Source organism: Nansenia antarctica (assembly GCF_963989245.1).
Source record: "Nansenia antarctica genome assembly, chromosome: 3".
Taxonomy (NCBI): domain Eukaryota; kingdom Metazoa; phylum Chordata; class Actinopteri; order Argentiniformes; family Microstomatidae; genus Nansenia; species Nansenia antarctica.
Window position 1 is genome coordinate 26,972,532 of NC_137688.1, and position 20,836 is coordinate 26,993,367.

Here is a 20,836-nt window from a genome sequence, read left to right on the forward strand (position 1 = left end):
AATTATGATTATATAATGATTGGAGCACTTTGAGCTGCAACGTTTGCAGGAAAAGCGCTATACAAATAAAAGTTATTATTATTATTATTATTGCCTGCACATTGTCCGGATACTGCTAACTATATCCTGTCTTGTTATTTTTGGTCACTTATGTCCTGTACTATGGTCACTTTTTAAATCTTGAATTATGTCTGTTGCCTTATTGTCTTGTGCTGCAATGTCAGGAACTGAAGCCTAAGAATTGTACTCTCTTACACTTGTGTAATGTGACTCGTGTAATGTGACTCGTGTAATGTGTGTGTGTGTGTGTGTGTGTGTGTGTGTGTGTGTGTGTGTGTGTGTGTGTGTGTGTGTGTGTGTGTGTGTGTGTGTGTGTGTGTGTGTGTGTGTGTGTGTGTGTGTGTGTGTGTGTGTGTGTGTGTGTGTGTGTGTGTGTGTGTGTGGGGATGGAGGTCGGGGTCTTACATGGATTTCCTTGGATTACTACTTATTAAGCAGGCTAATTTACAAGCGGCCAACTAGTGGTCGTTGTGTGTAAATAGCAGCTTGAGCATTGTAAAGACCTCTTTTAGTAGGTAAAAAGGCATGGCTGTTGTAGTGTTCAAAGTTGTAAATCCTTGTCTTGTTGTCATGTACTCTCCCTGGTGGAAGCAGAGAGGGATGTGTCATGCTGCCCATTTCCTCCTAGCCAGAGCTGTCAGGCTGAGTTGTGAGAGACAGGGAGGAGGGGGGGGAGGAACAGTGGTGGACAGAGGTCTTTGACTGAAAGGTTAGTGAGACTGGGGCTTCGAGGAGGGAATGGCAGTCTGCCCAGTGTCATATACAAACACACATAACTTCCCTAAAGCCCATATAGGTCAGAGGTGCAGGGTTGACTTGACAAAGTCCTGCTTCTGTATTTTTAAATATTGTATGTAAAGCACTTTGAATTGCCCCTATTGTATGAAATGTGCTACACAAATAAACTTGCCTTGCCTTGCCTTGCCTTGCCTTGCTTCTCACTTACAAGGCTCTACATACATACATGTCCACACACACACACACACACACACGCACACGCACACACATACACACACACCTTACATGGTTTTACACCAGTTTTTTCCACAAGAAAAAAAGAATACAAGCATCATTAAGCATATTTCTTTCTTTAAGCACCCTCTCACACTCTCTTTCTCTCTCTACCTCTCTCGCTCAGTCATCGCATCTCCATGTGAGAAGATGTGTGTGAGACTCCCGTGTGGGAGACGGTGCTGGTGTGACGTGGCCTGTGTCTGACTAGTGTGTGTGAGCCCTGGGGAGTGTGTTGGCCTTCAGGATTGGCCACATGTCGCTCCTGTTTGGCCAGCGCGGTGTTCTGGGCTCTGCTCCACCTACTTAAAGGGAGAGACAATACGTGACGTTAGAATTATAAGGTTCTATCTCCATTTTTGCCAAAATTGAGTTTCTTACATAATCTGATCCATTAGATGTTTATTAATGCCTGTGTGGTGTTATTTGTAAAATGTTGACATTTTTGAGTTAGTAATTCATAAAATACAAATGTTCCATCTCACAAAATATAATGGAATGTAAAAACTTTGACGCTCAATATCTCTGAACTGCCCTAAACGGAGATAGAACCTTATAATTCTAAGCTCACGAATGACAGAGACCAAATCCAGAAAGGTCCAAAACCAAAAACGACGGTAATATCGACATGGTTAACGCTAAATGGGATACTTGGGATGACTCAACTTTGACATCACCCACATTGAAGTTGATTATTTAAAACAGTTTAAAGGTACGGTAAAGATAAGGGTTAGGGTTCATTAAGGGTTATGGTTAGGGTTAGAGTTAGGATAGGGGGTTAAGGTCAGGGTTAGGGTTTAGAGTAGGGTTGTCCCAAGGATCCTCCATAGCCTCTATCCAGACGACATCCCTACCTCTTCTTCTTCTTCTTCTTGGTCTCTTCCATCATGTCAATACAGGCCATGGTGAACATCTTAAACTCCTTGTAGCTCAGGTTCTAAAGGGACACAGCCACACTGGGTTAGACCTCTCCACTCCCCCTAACACTCTGTTGTACACAAACCTTAAAAAAAATACAGGTTTTCTTCCCTTTCTCGAGCACTATGACTGCCGACAGCGCTTGTTCTTATCAAACGTTTTACTTACAATGACAGATGTCTAGTTGATTCCCTTACTTAAGACACTGTGCTTAATGTAAGTCAGGTTTTGTATAAAGGCTTCTGCTCAACGACTTCAATGTAAATGTCATTGTATCCCCCAGTGTGTATAACGGTACTGCTCTATATGCTAAGCAGAATCATCGTCGGTCAGGCTGCCAGATGTGAAGTGTGATTCCTGGCTCCAGAAGATGCATCTGATCAGAATCAAGGTCTAGAGAGCCAACCAGTAGAGGTCCTGCCTCTGAGCATTGCAATCAGCGGGTTGAAGATGATGTGTACCGTAAGGTCATCACTAAGTTAGCTTAGTGTGGTTTGCAGTGAACGTTTTTTTTTTTTGGGGTGAACCTGTTCTTCGGTCAATGTTCCTGACAGGTGCAACAACAGAGAGTGGGACACTTGATGCCCCCTTTGTACAGAGTCCTATTCGGTTGTTAAGTCTGACGTCAAACGTGACGTTTAGCAATTTCCGGGTCCAAACCAGAAATTCCCCGCACCAGAGTACCAGTGTACTAAAGCGGTAGAATGACAGTTCAATCGTTTTTTAGACTCGGATCTATTCATACAACAAGGGACACAGCACTTTCCCGTTTTCCCCATATTGTCAGGGTCTTTGAGCCTCGGAAAAGCGCTATATAAATATAATGAATTATTATTATTACTGAGGCATTTCGAAGAGAGCGCCTCAGCCAACTTTGGACCCGGAAACACGTCACGACTTAACAACCGAATAGGTAGAAATGCTTAGCTGGAATGCCTGGGAGAGCCTGACTATGACATCACCCCATTGAAGTTGAGATTGTAATGGATTTTTAACATGTATTGTATTGTATGTATGCATGGTCTATCCATTTACACACAGAGTGTAACAGTAGATTTCCATGGGGAAATTCTGGTGGGATTGTTGAGAGTCTGGCTGTCCTGTTTATGAACACAGAGCCAAGATTGGGGAGCTTGTGTTCATCGACAGTGAGGGAGTGCAGACTCGTTTTCAATGTTGTGACTATGTTGACAGCAGAGGCGGATTTAGGATTGTAGGAGATCCGGGGCTTAGCCCAGAGGGAGAATATAATGTGCGCGCGGAGCGCGCCGGAAAAAAATTCTCTTTTTTTTTGCCGAAAACTCCATGTTTACTAGCTGTAACATTAACGTTACATCATTCTTTTTCACTTGTTACTCAGTCAACCAGAGTGCAGATATCAAAGACTATCAGCCTGTTATTCACTTTATTTGTACAAGTATTATCCTTTGTTTGATTTCTTACCATGTACCGTAACAGTACCTTGCTATGTTTCATTTTCATTATAACATAACGTTATGTTATGATAGCCAGCTAGCATTAGCAAACCGGAAAAGTAGTGTCAGTGAGTCAGTCACCTTTCTAATAAGATTCACAAACCGCAAACATCATCTATGTCATCACTGCTGGTGATGTCATTGTTGTCAGCTGCTGAAACTGCTGCTGCAACAGTTCTTGGCGCTTGTTTTGTTGAAAACAACTTTGGGATATCCATCCTTACAATTTTGCAAGTCAGGCACTGATTGAGATCACTTCTTCTTCAGGGCAGGGCAGGCTACGCAGTACGCAGGCTAATGTCGCGCAGCTGCTGCCTCTCTGTTGGACTCCGGTACTGCACGTTACTCACGAGTTTTTTTTTGTTTTGTTTTTTTTGGAAAAGTAAAACATTCGGGGCTTTTCAGAAAACATCCGGGGCTTGAGCCCAAGTAGCCACCCCCTAGCGCCGCCCCTGGTTGACAGTATACCAAATGGAGAATGTGGAAGTTTGGTATCAGTCTTTGAAGCTTCCCATTGTGAGGTTGATCTTACTGCCCAACTCGAGTTGTTAAAGACCATTTCTTTAATAAATATTATACTTAGATTTAAAGCAAGTTACTATCTTGAGTCTTATTAAAAATCCACTACAAGATATGGTTAGAGTTAGGGTCAGGGTTTAGGGTAGGGTCATTTTAAGTAACCCACTTAAGCCATCAGTACCAGTATACAGTATTCATAGCTTTCATGTGACGTCACAGCATAGTGGAAACGCCCACCTGACGGGCAAAAGGCACTTTTTGCGGGCAAAACCCACGGGCAAAACCCACTTTTTGCGGGTTAATAACTTTGATTTCCCGTGGGTTAGGAAAATAATTCCAACGTGTCCGGAAAGAGGAGAAGCCAGGGAATCGAATAGTTTTTGAATGTAGTCGATCCTCCACTCCTATCACCGTGGACACAGCAAGGAGCGAATTCCCGGGTAGAAATATCCCCTCGACCCGCTGTCAGCGGGAGTTCCGTCCAGCAGCGGTAGAACTCCCGAACGCCCGGTTGATCGAGTTTCGTATTAAAAGTATATCTTCTCGGGGTGTCAGCGCGGTGGTTAAGGGCTCAAAATGACCGTATACTGATGGTGAATTTAGCAATAATAGTCTTGTATTTGTACCACCTCCATAACCGGTGTTATTCACGGAGAAAGCCGGTCAAGGACGCACCTTTTGCGGGTTAATAACTTTGATTCTCCGGGGGTTAGGAAAATAATTCCAACGTGTCCGGATAGAGGAGAAGACATGGAATCCAAACGTTTTTGAATGGAGTCGATCCTCCACTCCTATCACCGTCGTGTATCTTGATAGTTCTTCATGGGTGAGGTGGTCTAAATAGTAGGCAGCCGGTAAATCGCCATGTTGAGCGATGTTGCTATGATACTTTTTGCCCGTCAGGTCGGTGGTTGCTAGGGAAGAAACCACGTGACTGAAAGCTATGAATAATAGAAGGAGGATCAGTATACTACCTCGTCTCCGGACACGTCAAACTCGTAGAAGATCTTGTTGAGGGCATGTCCTTCCAGGTTGAAGAGGAAGGCGGAGGATTGGAACTCTGCAGGGCTGATGGTGCCTCCGCCGTCCATGTCCAGCAACTCAAACACCGCCCGGGAATGGCGGAAGATGAAGTTCTTCTCCACTTGGTACTAGAAGTAAGTAAGTAAGTAAGTAAGTAAGTAAGTAAAGCTGTATTTATATAGCGCCTTTCGTACATGAAATGCAACTCAAAGCACTTTACAATAGAACACATACAATCAATGATTACGGCGGAATGGGGTGGGGGTGGGGTGGGGGGGGGGGGGGGGGGGGGGTGCATGTCCATGTATGTATCCTTGACGGAAGTCCAATCTTGGCGACCGCAGAGTGTCATCGCGATAACACCCTGATCGGGCCGCGTCCTAACGATTCCCACCGTAGTTGGGGTAGACCACGCCCACACCACGCCCACGCCACGCCAACTTCTGGAATATGTAGGGATGTTCTCTGTATCTTGTTCTTCCGCCCCGCAGGTCGTTCCGCAACCCCATTGGATTTTAGCTTGTGACGTAACACGGGGTGCACGATTAGATATTCATAGCTTTCATGTGATGTCACAGCATAGTGGAAACGCCCACCTGACGGGCAAAAGGCACTTTTTGCGGGCAAAACCCACGGGCAAAACCCACTTTTTGCGGGTTAATAACTTTGATTTCCCGTGGGTTAGGAAAATAATTCCAACGTGTCCGGAAAGAGGAGAAGCCAGGGAATCGAAAAGTTTTTGAATGGAGTCGATCCTCCACTCCTATCACCGTGGACACAGCAAGGAGCGAATTCCCGGGTAGAAATATCCCCTCGACCTGCTGTCAGCGGGAGTTCCGTCCAGCAGCGGTAGAACTCCCGAACGCCCGGTTGATCGAGTTTCGTATTAAAAGTATATCTTCTCGGGGTGTCAGCGAGGTGGTTAAGGGCTCAAAATGACCGTATACTGATGGTGAATTTAGCAATAATAGTCTTGTATTTGTACCACCTCCATAACCGGTGTTATTCACGGAGAAAGCCGGTCAAGGACGCACCTTTTGCGGGTTAATAACTTTGATTCTCCGGGGGTTAGGAAAATAATTCCAACGTGTCCGGATAGAGAAGAAGACATGGAATCCAAACGTTTTTGAATGGAGTCGATCCTCCACTCCTATCACCGTCGTGTATCTTGATAGTTCTTCATGGGTGAGGTGGTCTAAATAGTAGGCAGACGGTAAATCGCCATGTTGAGCGATGTTGCTATGATACTTTTTGCCCGTCAGGTTGGTGGTTGCTAGGGAAGAAACCACGTGACTGAAAGCTATGAATAGGTTACCCATCTCTGTATGCAACTCGGCGGCGCTGAGTGTGCCGCGGGCCAACGGTCAATGTTCGCCGCGGGCACGGCCGCAAGCGTCCGGGCGCGGCTCTCATTGCCCTATGGGCCCTGGAACGCGCGCCTATTCTTAGTGTCAGTGATTGTGTTTGTGTTTGAGAAAAAAGAAGAAAAAAAACACCCCTACATATTCCAGAAGTTGGCGTGGTCTACCCCAACTACGGTGGGAATAGTTAGGACGCGATCGGCATAGTCAAAAGTCAACAACAGGCGGGGATGGGGTGGGGGGGGAAGACAAACACAAACACGCAGGGATGGTAGTACATGAACACACACACACACACACACCAAAAACAAGTAAGTAAGTAAGTAAGTAGTACTTATCCAGCACGGATGCACAGGGTGCTTTACATACAAGAATAAACAAATACGGAAAGTGCAAATTTTTGAACATCAGTGATTAAAAACAACAAAGGGGACAACATAAACTAAACATAAACAGTAACAATAAGAAGGGTAAAATTGACTGCCGGCCTGTCTAAAAAGATGTGTCTTTAGTTGGCGTTTAAAGATTGGTTCTGAGGGAGCGGCTCTCAGGTCAGGGGGGAGGGCGTTCCAGAGTATTGGGGCCGTCACCTCAAACGCTCTATCCCCTAACAACAGTAACATCGACACGGTTAACGCTAAATGGGATACTTGGGATGACTCAACTTTGACATCACCCACATTGAAGTTGATTATTTAAAACAGTTTAAGGTAAGGTAAAGATAAGGGTTAGGGTTCATTAAGGGTTGTGGTTAGGATTAGAGTTAGGATAGGGGTTAAGGTCAGGGTTAGGGTTTAGAGAAAGGTTGTCCCAAGGATCCTCCACACACAAACACACACATTAAATTAAAAAGAGGAAACACTCCCGCTCCACCATGCACACACACACACACACACACACACACACACACACAGACACACACAAACACACACATTAAATTAAAAAGAGGAAACACTCCCGCCCCCCATACACACACACACACACACACACACACAGACACACACACAGACACACGTGTGTACAGACACATAAACACACACAAACAAACATGCAGCTATGGTAGACTGTACATGAACACACATGCATGCATTAAACTGCATGAACAAGCCCAGATATCAGGGTTCCCCATCTCCATTTCTGATACATTCATGCTGCTGCTGCTGTTTGTTGCAATCGTACTGAAACCATGTGATTTGTCTGGGGATGAAATCATAACAGTAATTTGAACAATGAAAAGACGTGACTTTACACTAATAGGAAAAGGGAATTGGGGAACTCAATTATGTTCATGGGTTTTTACCTCATTGTCTGATAAACAGAGAAGTGGTTTGCGAATAATTAGACGATTTGACCTATAGCGGCATGAGGACTCTGGACCATGTCTCTTTGGTTTCACTTATGACCTTTCTATTGATAAACACAACCTCTAATTACATCATACTTCTTTCTCTAGACATAGACAGACAGAGACAGACAGAGAGGTAGACAGACAGACAGACAGACAGACAGGCAAGCACACACGAACACACACACAATAATGGATGGATGGATTGAGACAGACAGGCAAACAGACACAGGCAGGCAGGAAGACAGACAGACACAGACAGGCAAACAGACACAGACAGACAGACAGACACAGGCAGGCAGACAGACAGACACAGGCAGGCAGGCAGGCAGGAAGACAGACAGACAGACAGACACAGGCAGGCAGACAGACAGACAGACACAGGCAGACAGACAGACAGACACAGGCAGGCAGGCAGGCAGACAGACAGACAGACACAGGCAGGCAGGCAGACAGACAGACAGACACAGGCAGGCAGGCAGGCAGACAGACAGACAGACAGACAGACAGACAGACAGACAGACAGACAGACAGACAGACAGACTATACCTCACTGCAGAGCAGGATACAGACAGACATGTAGAACTGTTCAAAGCCAATCTCTCCACTGGCGTTCCAGTCCAACATGTCAAAGGTCAGCATGATCTCTTTCTTCCTCAGGTCTGTCACATGACACATGTAGTTGTAAAACTGGATATCTGAGGGGAACAGGAGATCATGACATGGTAAACCTGGATACCTAAGGAGAACGGGAACACATGAAGAAGAGATACATCGTCATATTCCTCATCAGTACCGTTCAAAGAATTTTTGTTGTGGACGTCCAGAAGTTTGAAGTATTCAGCCAGAATTTTGGCATTCCGTAAGGAGAGCAGACAGTAGACACTGTCAAAGTCTAGATAATGGAAAAGAACTCCTTTTTTGAGTTTCATTTTGTCCAACTAACAACTAACAACCAACAACTAACAACCAACAACCAACAACTAACAACTAACAACTAACCGGCGTGGTACTGATGTCCATGAAAGCTCTATCACAATGACATCACAATGGCTCAACATGGAATGTGTTGTTCCAATCTCTGTTGTAAATTGTGTACTAATAGCACTCTGATTTAAGAACTCATTCATTATTAGGTAGCCCTGTTATGACAGCCCATATCCGCACAGTTCAGCATATTAAAAGCATCATTCAGAATAATAAAAGCTTACTCACCTCCTCTGCAAAGCCACACAATAAATGCTCTAAATCATCATTATTATTATTATTATTATTATTATTATTAAGGCACTAATCTCTAGTTTTATTATAGTTGTTATTATAGTTTTATTATTATTTGATACATCAACGTCTCGGAAAGAAAACAAGTGGTCAGTTAAACTTGTACTGTAGAATTATAACTGTATAATTAAGTTGTTTATGGGTTTTTTAGGATCTCGATTTGTAGAACGTTTTTTAAACTTTAATGCATTATGCACATCATCTTATTGAAAATATATCGTTGGTGCTTGACACATTTTCTTAAGATATTATGTATGAATAACTTGATTTGCAAAAAACACTTCCAGCACGGCGGGGCAGTGGGAAAGCATTACTTCATGGTCCAAACACCCATTGCATTACATCATGGTACACATACCCTTTTCATCTCGTGTGTTGCACCTTGATCAGGTGCATAGCAGACAAACAACCTGTTCAAAGGGAAAGCGAAGAGGAGATTACTTTCTACCTGACATCATCGCATTCACTCAAGACGCACGTCACGTAGCTATTACGGCGATTCCCCATGCAATTCCAAAACGAATGTAATGTTCCAAAACTATATGTGTTTGTAAATTGTAGCATTGTTGAAACTTGACATTTGTTGGTGCATTAATTCGCTTAGTTCCCAAAATTCCGTTTGCATCCATGTAATATTGCATGTTGTCAAAGAGAAGTGGTTAACGTTTAGTTTGCAACATGGAAGTGAAAAACCGTAAGGAGTTCACGTTTGTGTTAGGGAAGAAAGCGAAGTTCTTCCTCACGGCTGTACTTTTCTGCAAGGGGAATTTTCGTGGATTATACATTGTAGACATACCTATAGGCCTATATATAGATAGAATGGTGCCGTTCAAAAGCTCCATCATACCAAAAGGAAAGGCGTTGATCCGAAGGTGCTGGACATGTTTTAAAGGTACGATGCCTCTATTTATTTACTTGTAAATGTAGCCTATTCGCTTTTAATCCATAGACTCGAGTCATCACATACACAAGTTGTGATGCGATATGATCGATTGTCTGATGAGTAAAGCATTACCAATCATTATTAATCATTAAATTAATTTTGGAGTCAGATATAACATAAGGTAAAAACTTGTGTAACTAATGTAACCACTTGTGTTGTGTTCCTTCTATCATGTCCATAACTGTTAGAAGTAGCCTAATGATTGGGAATAAATGGTACATCTTATGTTAATATACCAGTGTTCAATATTCTGATTAGATACTCTCTCTCTCTCACTCTCTCTCTCTCTCTCTCTCTTTCTCTCTCTCTTTCTTTCTTTCTCTCTCTCTCTCTCTCTCTCTCTCTCTCTCTCTCTCTCTCTCTCTCTCTCTCTCTCTCTCTCTCTCTCCCTCTCTCTCTCTCTCATATTCAGATGCGATTCTACTTACTAGGATTCACCATTCTTCTAACCATCCAACAGCAGTCCACAGGCTTGAGCAACAGGTCTCTCCTACCTAATGGTGTGAAACACTTCCATTGAACACCTGAACCATCTCTCTTCAACATACATCGTTCATGTATGGAATAGAATGTCAATCAGCCAATGGCTTTTAAAGTATGTGACATACATGAACCCCCCATATGGGATGTTGACACCGTGGATGCCTTGTGTACTGAAGCAGGCTACTCGTGAGCTTAGAATTATAAGGTTCTATCTCCATTTAGGGTAGTTCAGAGATATTGAGCTTCAAAGTTTTTACATTCCATTATGTTTTGTGAGATGGAACCTTTGTATTTTATTAATTACTAACCAAAAAATTCCAACATTTTAAAAATAACACCACACAGGCGTTAATAAACACCTAATGGATCAAATTATGTAACATTTTGACAAAAATGAAGATAGAACCTTATAATTCTAACGTCACATACTGTCTGTGTGTAATGTTTGTGTTGTCAGTTGTGGTGGTGGAAGTGGATGGCTCCTCTGTCGCCACTCAGCGCCTGACCTGCCTGGAGTCAGCCGGAGAGGAGAAGGACATCGTCTGGAGGAGGGAGGGCGAGGAGGACACGAGGCAGAGGGGGAACCACTACGAGGTGGAGCTGCAGGAGCTCCTGGGAGGAGGGAACTTCACCTGTCACAGGGACGGAGCCGTCCTCAACCACACTCTGCTGCTGGTGCAGGAGAGGGACGGACAGGGCAGGAGGAGGATCCTGCAGAGCTCCTCAGACTCAGGTACAGATACGACAGCTCTCGGACTGTTCTGTCCTTACATAGCTCCCTGTCTACCTGCCTACTGTACCTCGCTTTGCCCAGGGGGTCTATGGTCGGGTTAATACAGTTATTTTAGTTATTGGTTCCTCTCTCCAGAAGTTGGTTTATTTCTCATCTATGCTGTTGTGTTTATTTGTTCTTGTCACATGTATTTGTTGTTGTTTTAATGCTTCAAATGTAAAGCACTTTGAGCGGCATTTTAAGTATGAAAGGTGCTATACAAATAAAGTTATTGTTATTGTTATTATTATTATTATTATTATTATTATTATAATGATAATATGATTATGACCTACCTACAGTACTTATCTACATACATACTGTACATACCTACCTATCTACCTACCTACTGTGCTTATATATATTTATGTTTTTTGATCAACCTACCTACCAGTGAAGGGAGAAATTGGAGGACAGCTCAATGTAATGCATGTGTGGAATGGAAGTGTTCGATACCGTTCCTCATTCCATTCCATGCATTTCAAGGAGCCCGGCCTCCGATTTCTCTGAACTCCACCAGCCTGCATTGCTGCCTACCTACATGACACAAATTGTACAACTACAGTAGCTACTTATTTACTGTATCCATTTACCAACCTACAACATATTGCTCTAGTCATATAATAATATGTCATAACTTCGTTCAAATCTAAAAGTACTTTTTATTTCTGTTCTATTTTTATTTTTTAAAGCAACTTCTTTTCTGAGTGGGACAGTCCCACTCATATTTTGCATTTTATTAGACAGATATAGTGAAGACTGACAGGAAAGTAAGGAGAGAGGGCATGTCAGCAGGGCATGGGCAGGACACCAACCCATGCTGACATGGGCATAAATGTGTGCACTGTAGACCGTGGTGCTAGACCGCTGGACCACCCCAGGCCACATTCCTGTTCTATTTCTAAATGTATTTCCTGGTTCTGTTTCTTTGTTTTGGTTTTATGAAGACTATATAAAATGCTCGACACGGAACCACAGTGGAGAGTTCGGTTGCTCGTGGGAATGGCGTCCTATGCAGGAGGGAAGTGTGGTGTTTGTCAGAGCTGCACGGTACTTTGAAACGTTTCAACTTCTAAACCTTTACAACCCTAAACGTCATTATAACGACGGCTTGGAATGCTATTTTAGCCAACCAGATAACATACAGTATTGCTCCGAACCAGTTTTAGAAGGTTCATTTGCCAAGAATTGTCTCCCATTCAAGAATGATAGGGACTCGACAGGTTGTATACCATTTGTATGCTAAAGGAAATACACATACAATACATGTTCTGACTCCCAATATGTTGTTGTTATTCTCCTAAGTGGCTCCTACGATGGAGATGACATCAACTGTTCCGTGGATATCATTGGCCGGCAGTGGACATGCTCTGCTGGCGAGGGGGACATCACCTGTTCTGTGGACAACAGTGGCCAATCAGTATCCTGCCGGGACCACCAGCACTGTCCCTATGCTGAGGAGGTGGGGCCAGTCACTCTCACTGTGTACGTCAGGAGCGAGTACCTGCTTGAGGAATACTACCAGAGCTTCCTCATATCAGAGATAGGTGAGAAATCTACGTGCTAACCTGCGCAATATACCGTACAGGTCTTTACAATCATGTTGACATAATAGAAGCTGAGTGTATACTGTATTTTAGAACACAGTGGCAATAGGGGAATGCTCTCTCTCTCTCTCTCACTCTCACTTTCTCTAATCTCTCATCTCTCTCTCACCTCTCTCCCTCTCCTTCCCTCCATCCCTCTCCCTCTTCCTTACTATCCCTCCCTCTCCAGTGAAGCCTGATCAGGTGGTCCTGAGTGTGAATGGCGGCACTGTAGAGTGGAGGTACCCTGGCTCCTGGAACCTCCCCTCCTCCTACTTCCCCCTCACCTTTCAGGTGCGAGAGATCACCAAGAGAGAGCGCAGGAAAGGCTGCAAGTGTGAGGTGTTTACTTCCTGTGTGTCCACCCAGGTTAACATCACTAAGAGCAGCCACTGGGCCTTCAGGAGGAAGGGTACTGTGTGTGTCCGGGCGCGGGACGCTCTCTGTAACTCCCAGTGGAGTGAGTGGAGTCAGTACAGGTCAGTGAGCTCTCTGTGTATCTGTTTACTGTAACCTGTGGTGGTCAAAGACTACAAGCCTCTAAAGCCTGGTACACACACAAAGATAATCTGGCCGATTTTGGCCTTCCGACCGAGGACAGCAAACGGCCGATTATCGGATGGCTCTAAAGATTATCCTACAAGATGAGTCCATTTCTCCCGACAATCTGCCCGGAAAATGGTCGGGGCCGACGATCGTAAATATTAAACGTGTTCAATATTTACGATCAAAAGTCCTCTTGTGTGTGGGCGAAACTGACAACTCGCGAGTCCGATTGTGACGTGGAATGGAATGTAGCAAATCAAGAAGCGAGCTGACTGACGCGTCTTCTTCTTTTCATTCTTCGGAACTTTATTTGCCCTGTCGCACATGGCTGCCTCGTACAGATCAAAACAATAAATACGATCAAAACGGTTCAACCCATGATTTTTTATCTTCATGTGTGGGGTCTCTCTCAGATAAAACATCTGTTAAGATTTAGAAAATCTTTGTGTGTACCAGGCTTAACACAATAAGAGGCCATGGAATTGCATATTTACTATCAACGTGTTGGACAGGGTAGCTTTAATCAGAATCACCTCTACTCGAGTTCACAAGAGTAAAATAATTTGGCTTTGGTTCCTCAACATTGACATTGCAGCATTCAGATACAGGGGGAAAAAAGTACAACAATAACACAGTAATAATAAGCGACGTAAGTAAGCAAAACAGAAATCCCACAACGACAAGGAAATAAAGTGGCCTTTTGGGAAAGTGGTAATTTCACAGTGGCCTCGTGCAGAGCACGATGACATGAAAAGCGATACAATACAATACAACACAACACAATACAATACAACACAACACAACACAACACAATACAGTACAGCAGTGAATCGGTCCAAGCCCCAAGGCTTTAAAAGTTGAAAACGATGTTAGCCATAGGCTACTAGTCTAGTAGGAGAAATGTACCCGAACGACATTATATGAAAAAGTGGGTTCATTTGTCTTTGTAGGTTGTCTGGTTCAGGAGGCGATTTTTAGACATCAATTCAAGATGGCCACCAAACGAACCCATGGGACATTAGTTGACCTTGGCAACATGAAGAAATCTTAACTAGACACACTTAGGGTCTTAAAAAAACAGGTTACAAAATAATGTCATTCGGTTACATGGGAACCTATTTCTCCTACTAGACTATACTGTAGGCAATACAGAATCAATTGCTGCACAACATGTTTGACAATCTTTTATTTGATTTTTCAGTCATAAGAAAAAAGGAAACAAGAGGAAGCCGCAAAAGGGGAGGAAGAAGCTTTATTCTCAATCGTAAAACTATCATAAACCTCATTCAATACTGTCTTTTCTATTCACTCAGTAAAGGGTGCTGTATACATACAAATTCTCACATCATAACAGAACATGTGTATATGGCAGACATGTAGTAGTGTCTGAATCTCTTTCAAAAACCGTACAGATGTTGTGAACTGTATTTATGATTATTTATTCTTTTATACTCTATTTATTGATGTAACACTTATCAGGTGAAGTGGTCACACTATGTACGTACATGAGCTGTACTATGGGCACCAGCTTGATTCAGCCAACAGTGCTGAGCAGAGCAGAAAATAGCTTACAACTCAGAATACTCTACAGCAGCATTTTTACTGTAGCTAGTTTTGTAAACAGTCTGAAAATGCGTTGCATACCATGAAATGCTGGACTCAGTATTCACAACTCCCATTGGATTTCTCATTGCGTCTATTCTGAATATTAAGGTGAAGATGGTTAGTTGGTTTTTTTGCACATACACATTGGGGCTCTGTGTGTCTCTGTGACTACTTTGCCAGCTGTTTGTGGCTTTCTTTCATGTGTGGGAAAACTTGATTAAACTTATTGTTAAAGCATGAATGTGCTCTTTGTGAATTGTCATTCCTATGCTGATCTAACGGTGAAGTATCAAAGACGCTAGTGACACTGCTTAGAACATCCTCTCTGGAATGAGCTAGAGTTAAAGTATGTAGTCCAGTATGTAGTTTTGCGTGTTGCTGCCCCCTCTGGCCACACGGAACATTACATTTTGTGTATATGCTACGTTCTCTAATAGCACCCAACAGGTGCATATCCTTGTAAAGAAACGTGAACTGTGACAGGTATAGACCAGTGTCTTCACTGATATGAACGTTCTTTATCATGTGATATAATAATAATAATAATAATAATAATAATAATAATAATAATAGTAACGTTATTTGTATAGCACTTTTCCTGCAAACGTTGCAGCTCAAAGTGCTTTAATCATTATATAATCTTAATTAAATTATTTTGTAACTTAAATGCAATATTAAAAGGATGGGGTTTTATAATCTCATTCCTTTATGGTGACTGATTTATCATTTTAAAGACAACATCTACATACTGGACCTTTAATCAGCACATACTGTACATGTTTCTCTTATTGCAGAACTGATAAGACGGAGGTCTTCAATGGCGGGAGATCTCATTCCCCTTCAGTGTGGATGAAGAGACATTGCTATCCTGTAGGCCACACATGGTGTGCCTCCATGTTAACACCGGTCCTAACACATGCACGTGCGTGCGTGCACATTGCTTACAGTCATGAATAAATAGCTGGATTAAAAAAGCGCAATTGCAAAAGAAGGCATCAATGACAAATGTAATTGTTGTGTGGTGGAGGTGTACAGGTGGAGGTGTACAGGTGGAGGTGTACAGGTGGAGGTGTACAGGTGGAGGTGTACAGGTGGAGGTGTACAGGTGTAGTTGTACAGGTGTAGGTGTACAGGTGTAGGTGTACAGGTGGAGGTGTACAGGTGGAGGTGTACAGGTGGAGGTGTACAGGTGGAGGTGGACAGGTGGATGTGTACAGGTGGAGGTGTACAGGTGGAGGTGTACAGGTGGAGGTGTACAGGTGGAGGTGTACAGGTGGAGGTGTACAGGTGGAGGTGTACAGGTGTTCAAGTGTAGGTGTACAGGTGGAGGTGTACAGGTGGAGGTGTACAGGTGGAGGTGTACAGGTGGAGGTGTACAGGTGTACAGGTGGAGGTGTACAGGTGGAGGTGTACAGGTGTACAGGTGTAGGTGTAGGTGTACAGGTGGAGGTGTACAGGTGTAGGTGTACAGGTGGAGGTGTACAGATGTAGGTGTACAGGTGGAGGTGTACAGATGTAGGTGTACAGGTGAAGGTGTACAGGTGGAGGTGTACAGGTGGAGGTGTACAGGTGGAGGTGTACAGATGTAGGTGTACAGGTGAAGGTGTACAGGTGGAGGTGTACAGGTGTAGGTGTACAGGTGGAGGTGTACAGGTGGAGGTGTACAGGTGGAGGTGTACAGGTGGAGGTGTACAGGTGTAGGTGTACAGGTGGAGGTGTACAGATGTAGGTGTACAGGTGGAGGTGTACAGATGTAGGTGTACAGGTGGAGGTGTACAGGTGGAGGTGTACAGGTGGAGGTGTACAGGTGGAGGTGTACAGGTGGAGGTGTACAGGTGGAGGTGTACAGGTGGAGGGGTACAGGTGGAGGTGTACAGGTGGAGGTGTACAGGTGGAGGTGTACAGGTGGAGGTGTACAGGTGTAGGTGTACAGGTGAAGGTGTACAGGTGGAGGTGTACAGGTGAAGGTGTACAGGTGGAGGTGTACAGGTGGAGGTGTACAGGTGTACAGGTGCGAGCATGCGAGTGCGGTGACCCAGAGCAGACCGCCGACCACATAATCACCATCTGCCCCTTATATAGACCACCCTCCGAAGCCAGCCTCTTCGACCTAGAACCAGAGATGCGGGCATGGCTACGCGACACCGAGTTGGACCTCTGACGTTACACGAAAGAAGAAGGTGGTACAGGTGGAGGTGTACAGGTGGAGGTGTACAGGTGAAGGTATACAGGTGGAGGAATCTGTCGTTCATTTATTTTGTCCCTGACTGCAATAGATCCTGCAGGGTTCACAGAACAAACTGGTTGGATGGCTTTGAGCAGTTATTGCATGACATTAAAGGATCCTAATGTGCACCCCCCCCCCACACACACACACACACACACACACACACACACACACACACACATCTCCTCTTACCACTAAGTCAACCTATCCCTGTATGAGAAGGAGTTTTACATCTAGTCAATCACACTTAATGGCGATGAGGAGACATTCCCTGACCTGCTGCTGTTAGTTTATTTGACTATTTTAACTAGTATAACCATCAGACACACAATATATAAAAGAGAATAATAATATTTTTTAAGAAATCAGTGCAGATAGTAAAAAATTATAATATCAAGGATGTATTTCCATCGTGGTCCTCTTAGGACAAGTTGGCTCAGCAAGATGAGATGTGTGACAGGAGGGACAGAGTCAGATGAGGTGTGTGACAGGAGGGACAGAGTCAGATGAGGTGTGTGACAGGAGGGACAGAGTCAGATGAGGTGTGTGTGACAGGAGGGACAGAGTCAGATCAGGTGTGTGACAGGAGGGACAGAGTCAGATGAGATGTGTGACAGGAGGGACAGAGTCAGATGAGGTGTGTGACAGGAGGGACAGAGTCAGATCAGGTGTGTGACAGGAGGGACAGAGTCAGATCAGGTGTGTGACAGGAGGGACAGAGTCAGATCAGGTGTGTGACAGGAGGGACAGAGTCAGATGAGGTGTGTGACAGGAGGGACAGAGTCAGATGAGGTGTGTGACAGGAGGGACAGAGTCAGATCAGGTGTGTGACAGGAGGGACAGAGTCAGATGAGGTGTGTGACAGGAGGGACAGAGTCAGATGAGGTGTGTGTGACAGGAGGGACAGAGTCAGATGAGGTGTGTGACAGGAGGGACAGAGTCAGATGAGGTGTGTGACAGGAGGGACAGAGTCAGATGAGGTGTGTGACAGGAGAGACAGAGTCAGATGAGGTGTGTGACAGGAGGGACAGAGTCAGATGAGGTGTGTGACGGGAGGGACAGAGTCAGATCAGGTGTGTGACAGGAGAGACAGAGTCAGATCAGGTGTGTGACAGGAGGGACAGAGTCAGATGAGGTGTGTGACAGGAGGGACAGAGTCAGATGAGGTGTGTGACAGGAGGGACAGAGTCAGATGAGGTGTGTGACAGGAGGGACAGAGTCAGATGAGGTGTGTGTGACAGGAGGGACAGAGTCAGATGAGGTGTGTGTGACAGGAGGGACAGAGTCAGATCAGGTGTGTGACAGGAGGGACAGAGTCAGATCAGGTGTGTGACAGGAGAGACAGAGTCAGATGAGGTGTGTGTGACAGGAGGGACAGAGTCAGATCAGGTGTGTGACAGGAGGGACAGAGTCAGATGAGGTGTGTGACGGGAGAGACAGAGTCAGATGAGGTGTGTGACAGGAGGGACAGAGTCAGATGAGGTGTGTGTGACAGGAGGGACAGAGTCAGACGAGGTGTGTGTGACAGGAGGGACAGAGTCAGATGAGGTGTGTGTGACAGGAGGGACAGAGTCAGATGAGGTGTGTGACAGGAGAGACAGAGTCAGATGAGGTGTGTGACAGGAGGGACAGAGTCAGATGAGGTGTGTGTGACAGGAGGGACAGAGTCAGACGAGGTGTGTGTGACAGGAGGGACAGAGTCAGATGAGGGGTGTGACAGGAGGGACAGAGTCAGCGCAGTGCGTAACCAGCTACACCTGACAGGAAACCTCACACAGCAAGAAAGCATTTTGGAATTTCATTCAGCTTTTTCAGTTCTCTCTGTACACATTGTTTGGTTAAGTACATAGTATACACAGTATATCCAAATAGTGTTATACCAAAGGGGGTGAATACTTGTTGATTTAAGACATTTCATATTTTCATAAAATCAAAAAATAGATATTGATATTTTCACTTTGACATTATAGGGTATCTTTTGTAGATCATTGACAAATAATCATCAATTAAATGTATTAAAATGTATTATGTAAGTCAGGTTGTAACAACAACATGTGGAAAATGTCCAGGGTAGTGAATACTTACCAACACCACTGTAAGCCCTGGGTGTGGTGTCTCGTCACTTATAGTATTTTCTCTATCTTACTTTCTCTTTCTCTCTGTCTGTCTACACACACACACACACACACACACACACACACACACACACACACACACACACACACACACACACACACAGGGTGAGAATATAAGAATATTTTTTTTTTTTGTAGAAGGCGATAATAGGGAGAAGGTTTTTCCTTCTATCAGTGGCCCCGGGCCCAAGCTAGAGTACTCTTCCTGCAACGAATAGTGGACTGCTGATTCACATGCTTAGTATTCAAATGTATTGATTGTAAGTCGCTTTGGAATAAGGCGTCTGCTAAATGCCAAAAATGTAAATGTAAATGTAGAATATAGGGTGGATATCTGTGCACTTAAGTCCAATCATTGCACATATTTCCCATTGACGTCAATGCAAGATTTAGTTAGGGTTTACTTCGCTTCCTCTCTCCTTATTCAATAAATCAAATGTTATTTATAGCACGTACAGAAATGCAAAGCAAAATGCTTCACGAAAAATACAAACAGTTAATTAAACAGTATGGTAAAGTCTTGTAGACATACAGAGTAAAATAGATACTATTTTAGAAGATAATCATAATCAAAGGGATATTTATAGATACTATTTTACTACTACTATAGTAAATACTACTACTATTTTACTAATACTACTATAATATATACTATACTGCCCACACACGCATACACACAGTAGAGTTATACTTAACTATTGAATTGACTTTAAATTCCTGAAGGTTTTGGTCATTAAAAGTGGACTTTTCGCCCTAGTCAGTGGATCTGTATTTACATTTAATCTAAATACTTTTCTCATTATTCTGTGAATACAAACTCATGACGTTGGAATTGATGGAATGTGCATAGCTGGGCCATAAAAGTACAACTGTTTAATGATCTGGTTGTTCATTCACATCCTCTGTTTCATGCCCAGCTGGGAGGTGCATTGCTGGACAAGGAGGCCTTGCCTTGGCCTGGTCTATCTGGTCCAACCAGGGCTTTAACTTCCTCATCAAGGTCCTTAACCGTTTCCAGTCATAGCTGAGTGAATCAATTTCATTTTGTAATTTTGCAATATTTTTCAATGCTAGAATATTTGTATTGGTGATTGGTAGGTTTAAAAGTATTTTAATGTGTTAACCGCTTGGAACTCAAGCTGGAATGTGTCTAGATGTCCGTGCAGCCTCCTCAGCCCAATGGGCCTCCAGCACAGTGACCGCTTCATCCACCTTGGAGCGCACGGAATCTGGACACTCCAGCATGTGGAGTAGATCAGAGTCGTCTATCTCCAGCAGCTTGCTCTTTACTCTGGGTGCGATGCTAGGGTGCATGTTGTGGATAGATGGGGAGAGACGTTCACCTGAAGGGAGGCAGAGTAAATATCAGTAGCAGTAACTGTAACAGCTAATAGGGATCCATAGAAACAAACACACAGACTCACGTATCATCTGTTTCTGGTCCTCAAGGCGAGCGACAGCCAGAATGGAGGCAGGGAGAGGCTCCTGGTCCTGGACATGGACAGGCTGCTGCATGGGGACCTGTGGCTGGGGAGCTGTGTGCTGC

At 44.0% G+C, this 20,836-nt stretch overlaps 2 protein-coding genes across 2 annotated transcripts; one reads left to right on the top strand and one right to left on the bottom strand.

The window, feature by feature from the left end:
- Positions 1-1,921: 1,921 nt before the first annotated feature.
- LOC308153946 (EF-hand calcium-binding domain-containing protein 9-like) lies at positions 1,922-8,644 on the bottom strand (the record flags this gene model as incomplete). The annotated part of the gene is made up of 4 exons (XM_080527129.1): positions 1,922-2,008; positions 4,958-5,134; positions 8,262-8,410; positions 8,509-8,644. The coding sequence occupies 4 exons, from the start codon at positions 8,642-8,644 to the stop codon at positions 1,922-1,924; spliced, it is 549 nt and encodes a 182-aa protein (XP_080383255.1).
- A 1,027-nt stretch (positions 8,645-9,671) lies between these two features.
- Positions 9,672-13,290, top strand: il12ba (interleukin 12Ba; the record flags this gene model as incomplete). Its single annotated transcript, XM_080527130.1, has 5 exons — positions 9,672-9,687; positions 10,877-11,152; positions 12,139-12,241; positions 12,497-12,738; positions 12,968-13,290. The coding sequence occupies 5 exons, from the start codon at positions 9,672-9,674 to the stop codon at positions 13,288-13,290; spliced, it is 960 nt and encodes a 319-aa protein (XP_080383256.1).
- Positions 13,291-20,836: the final 7,546 nt, after the last annotated feature.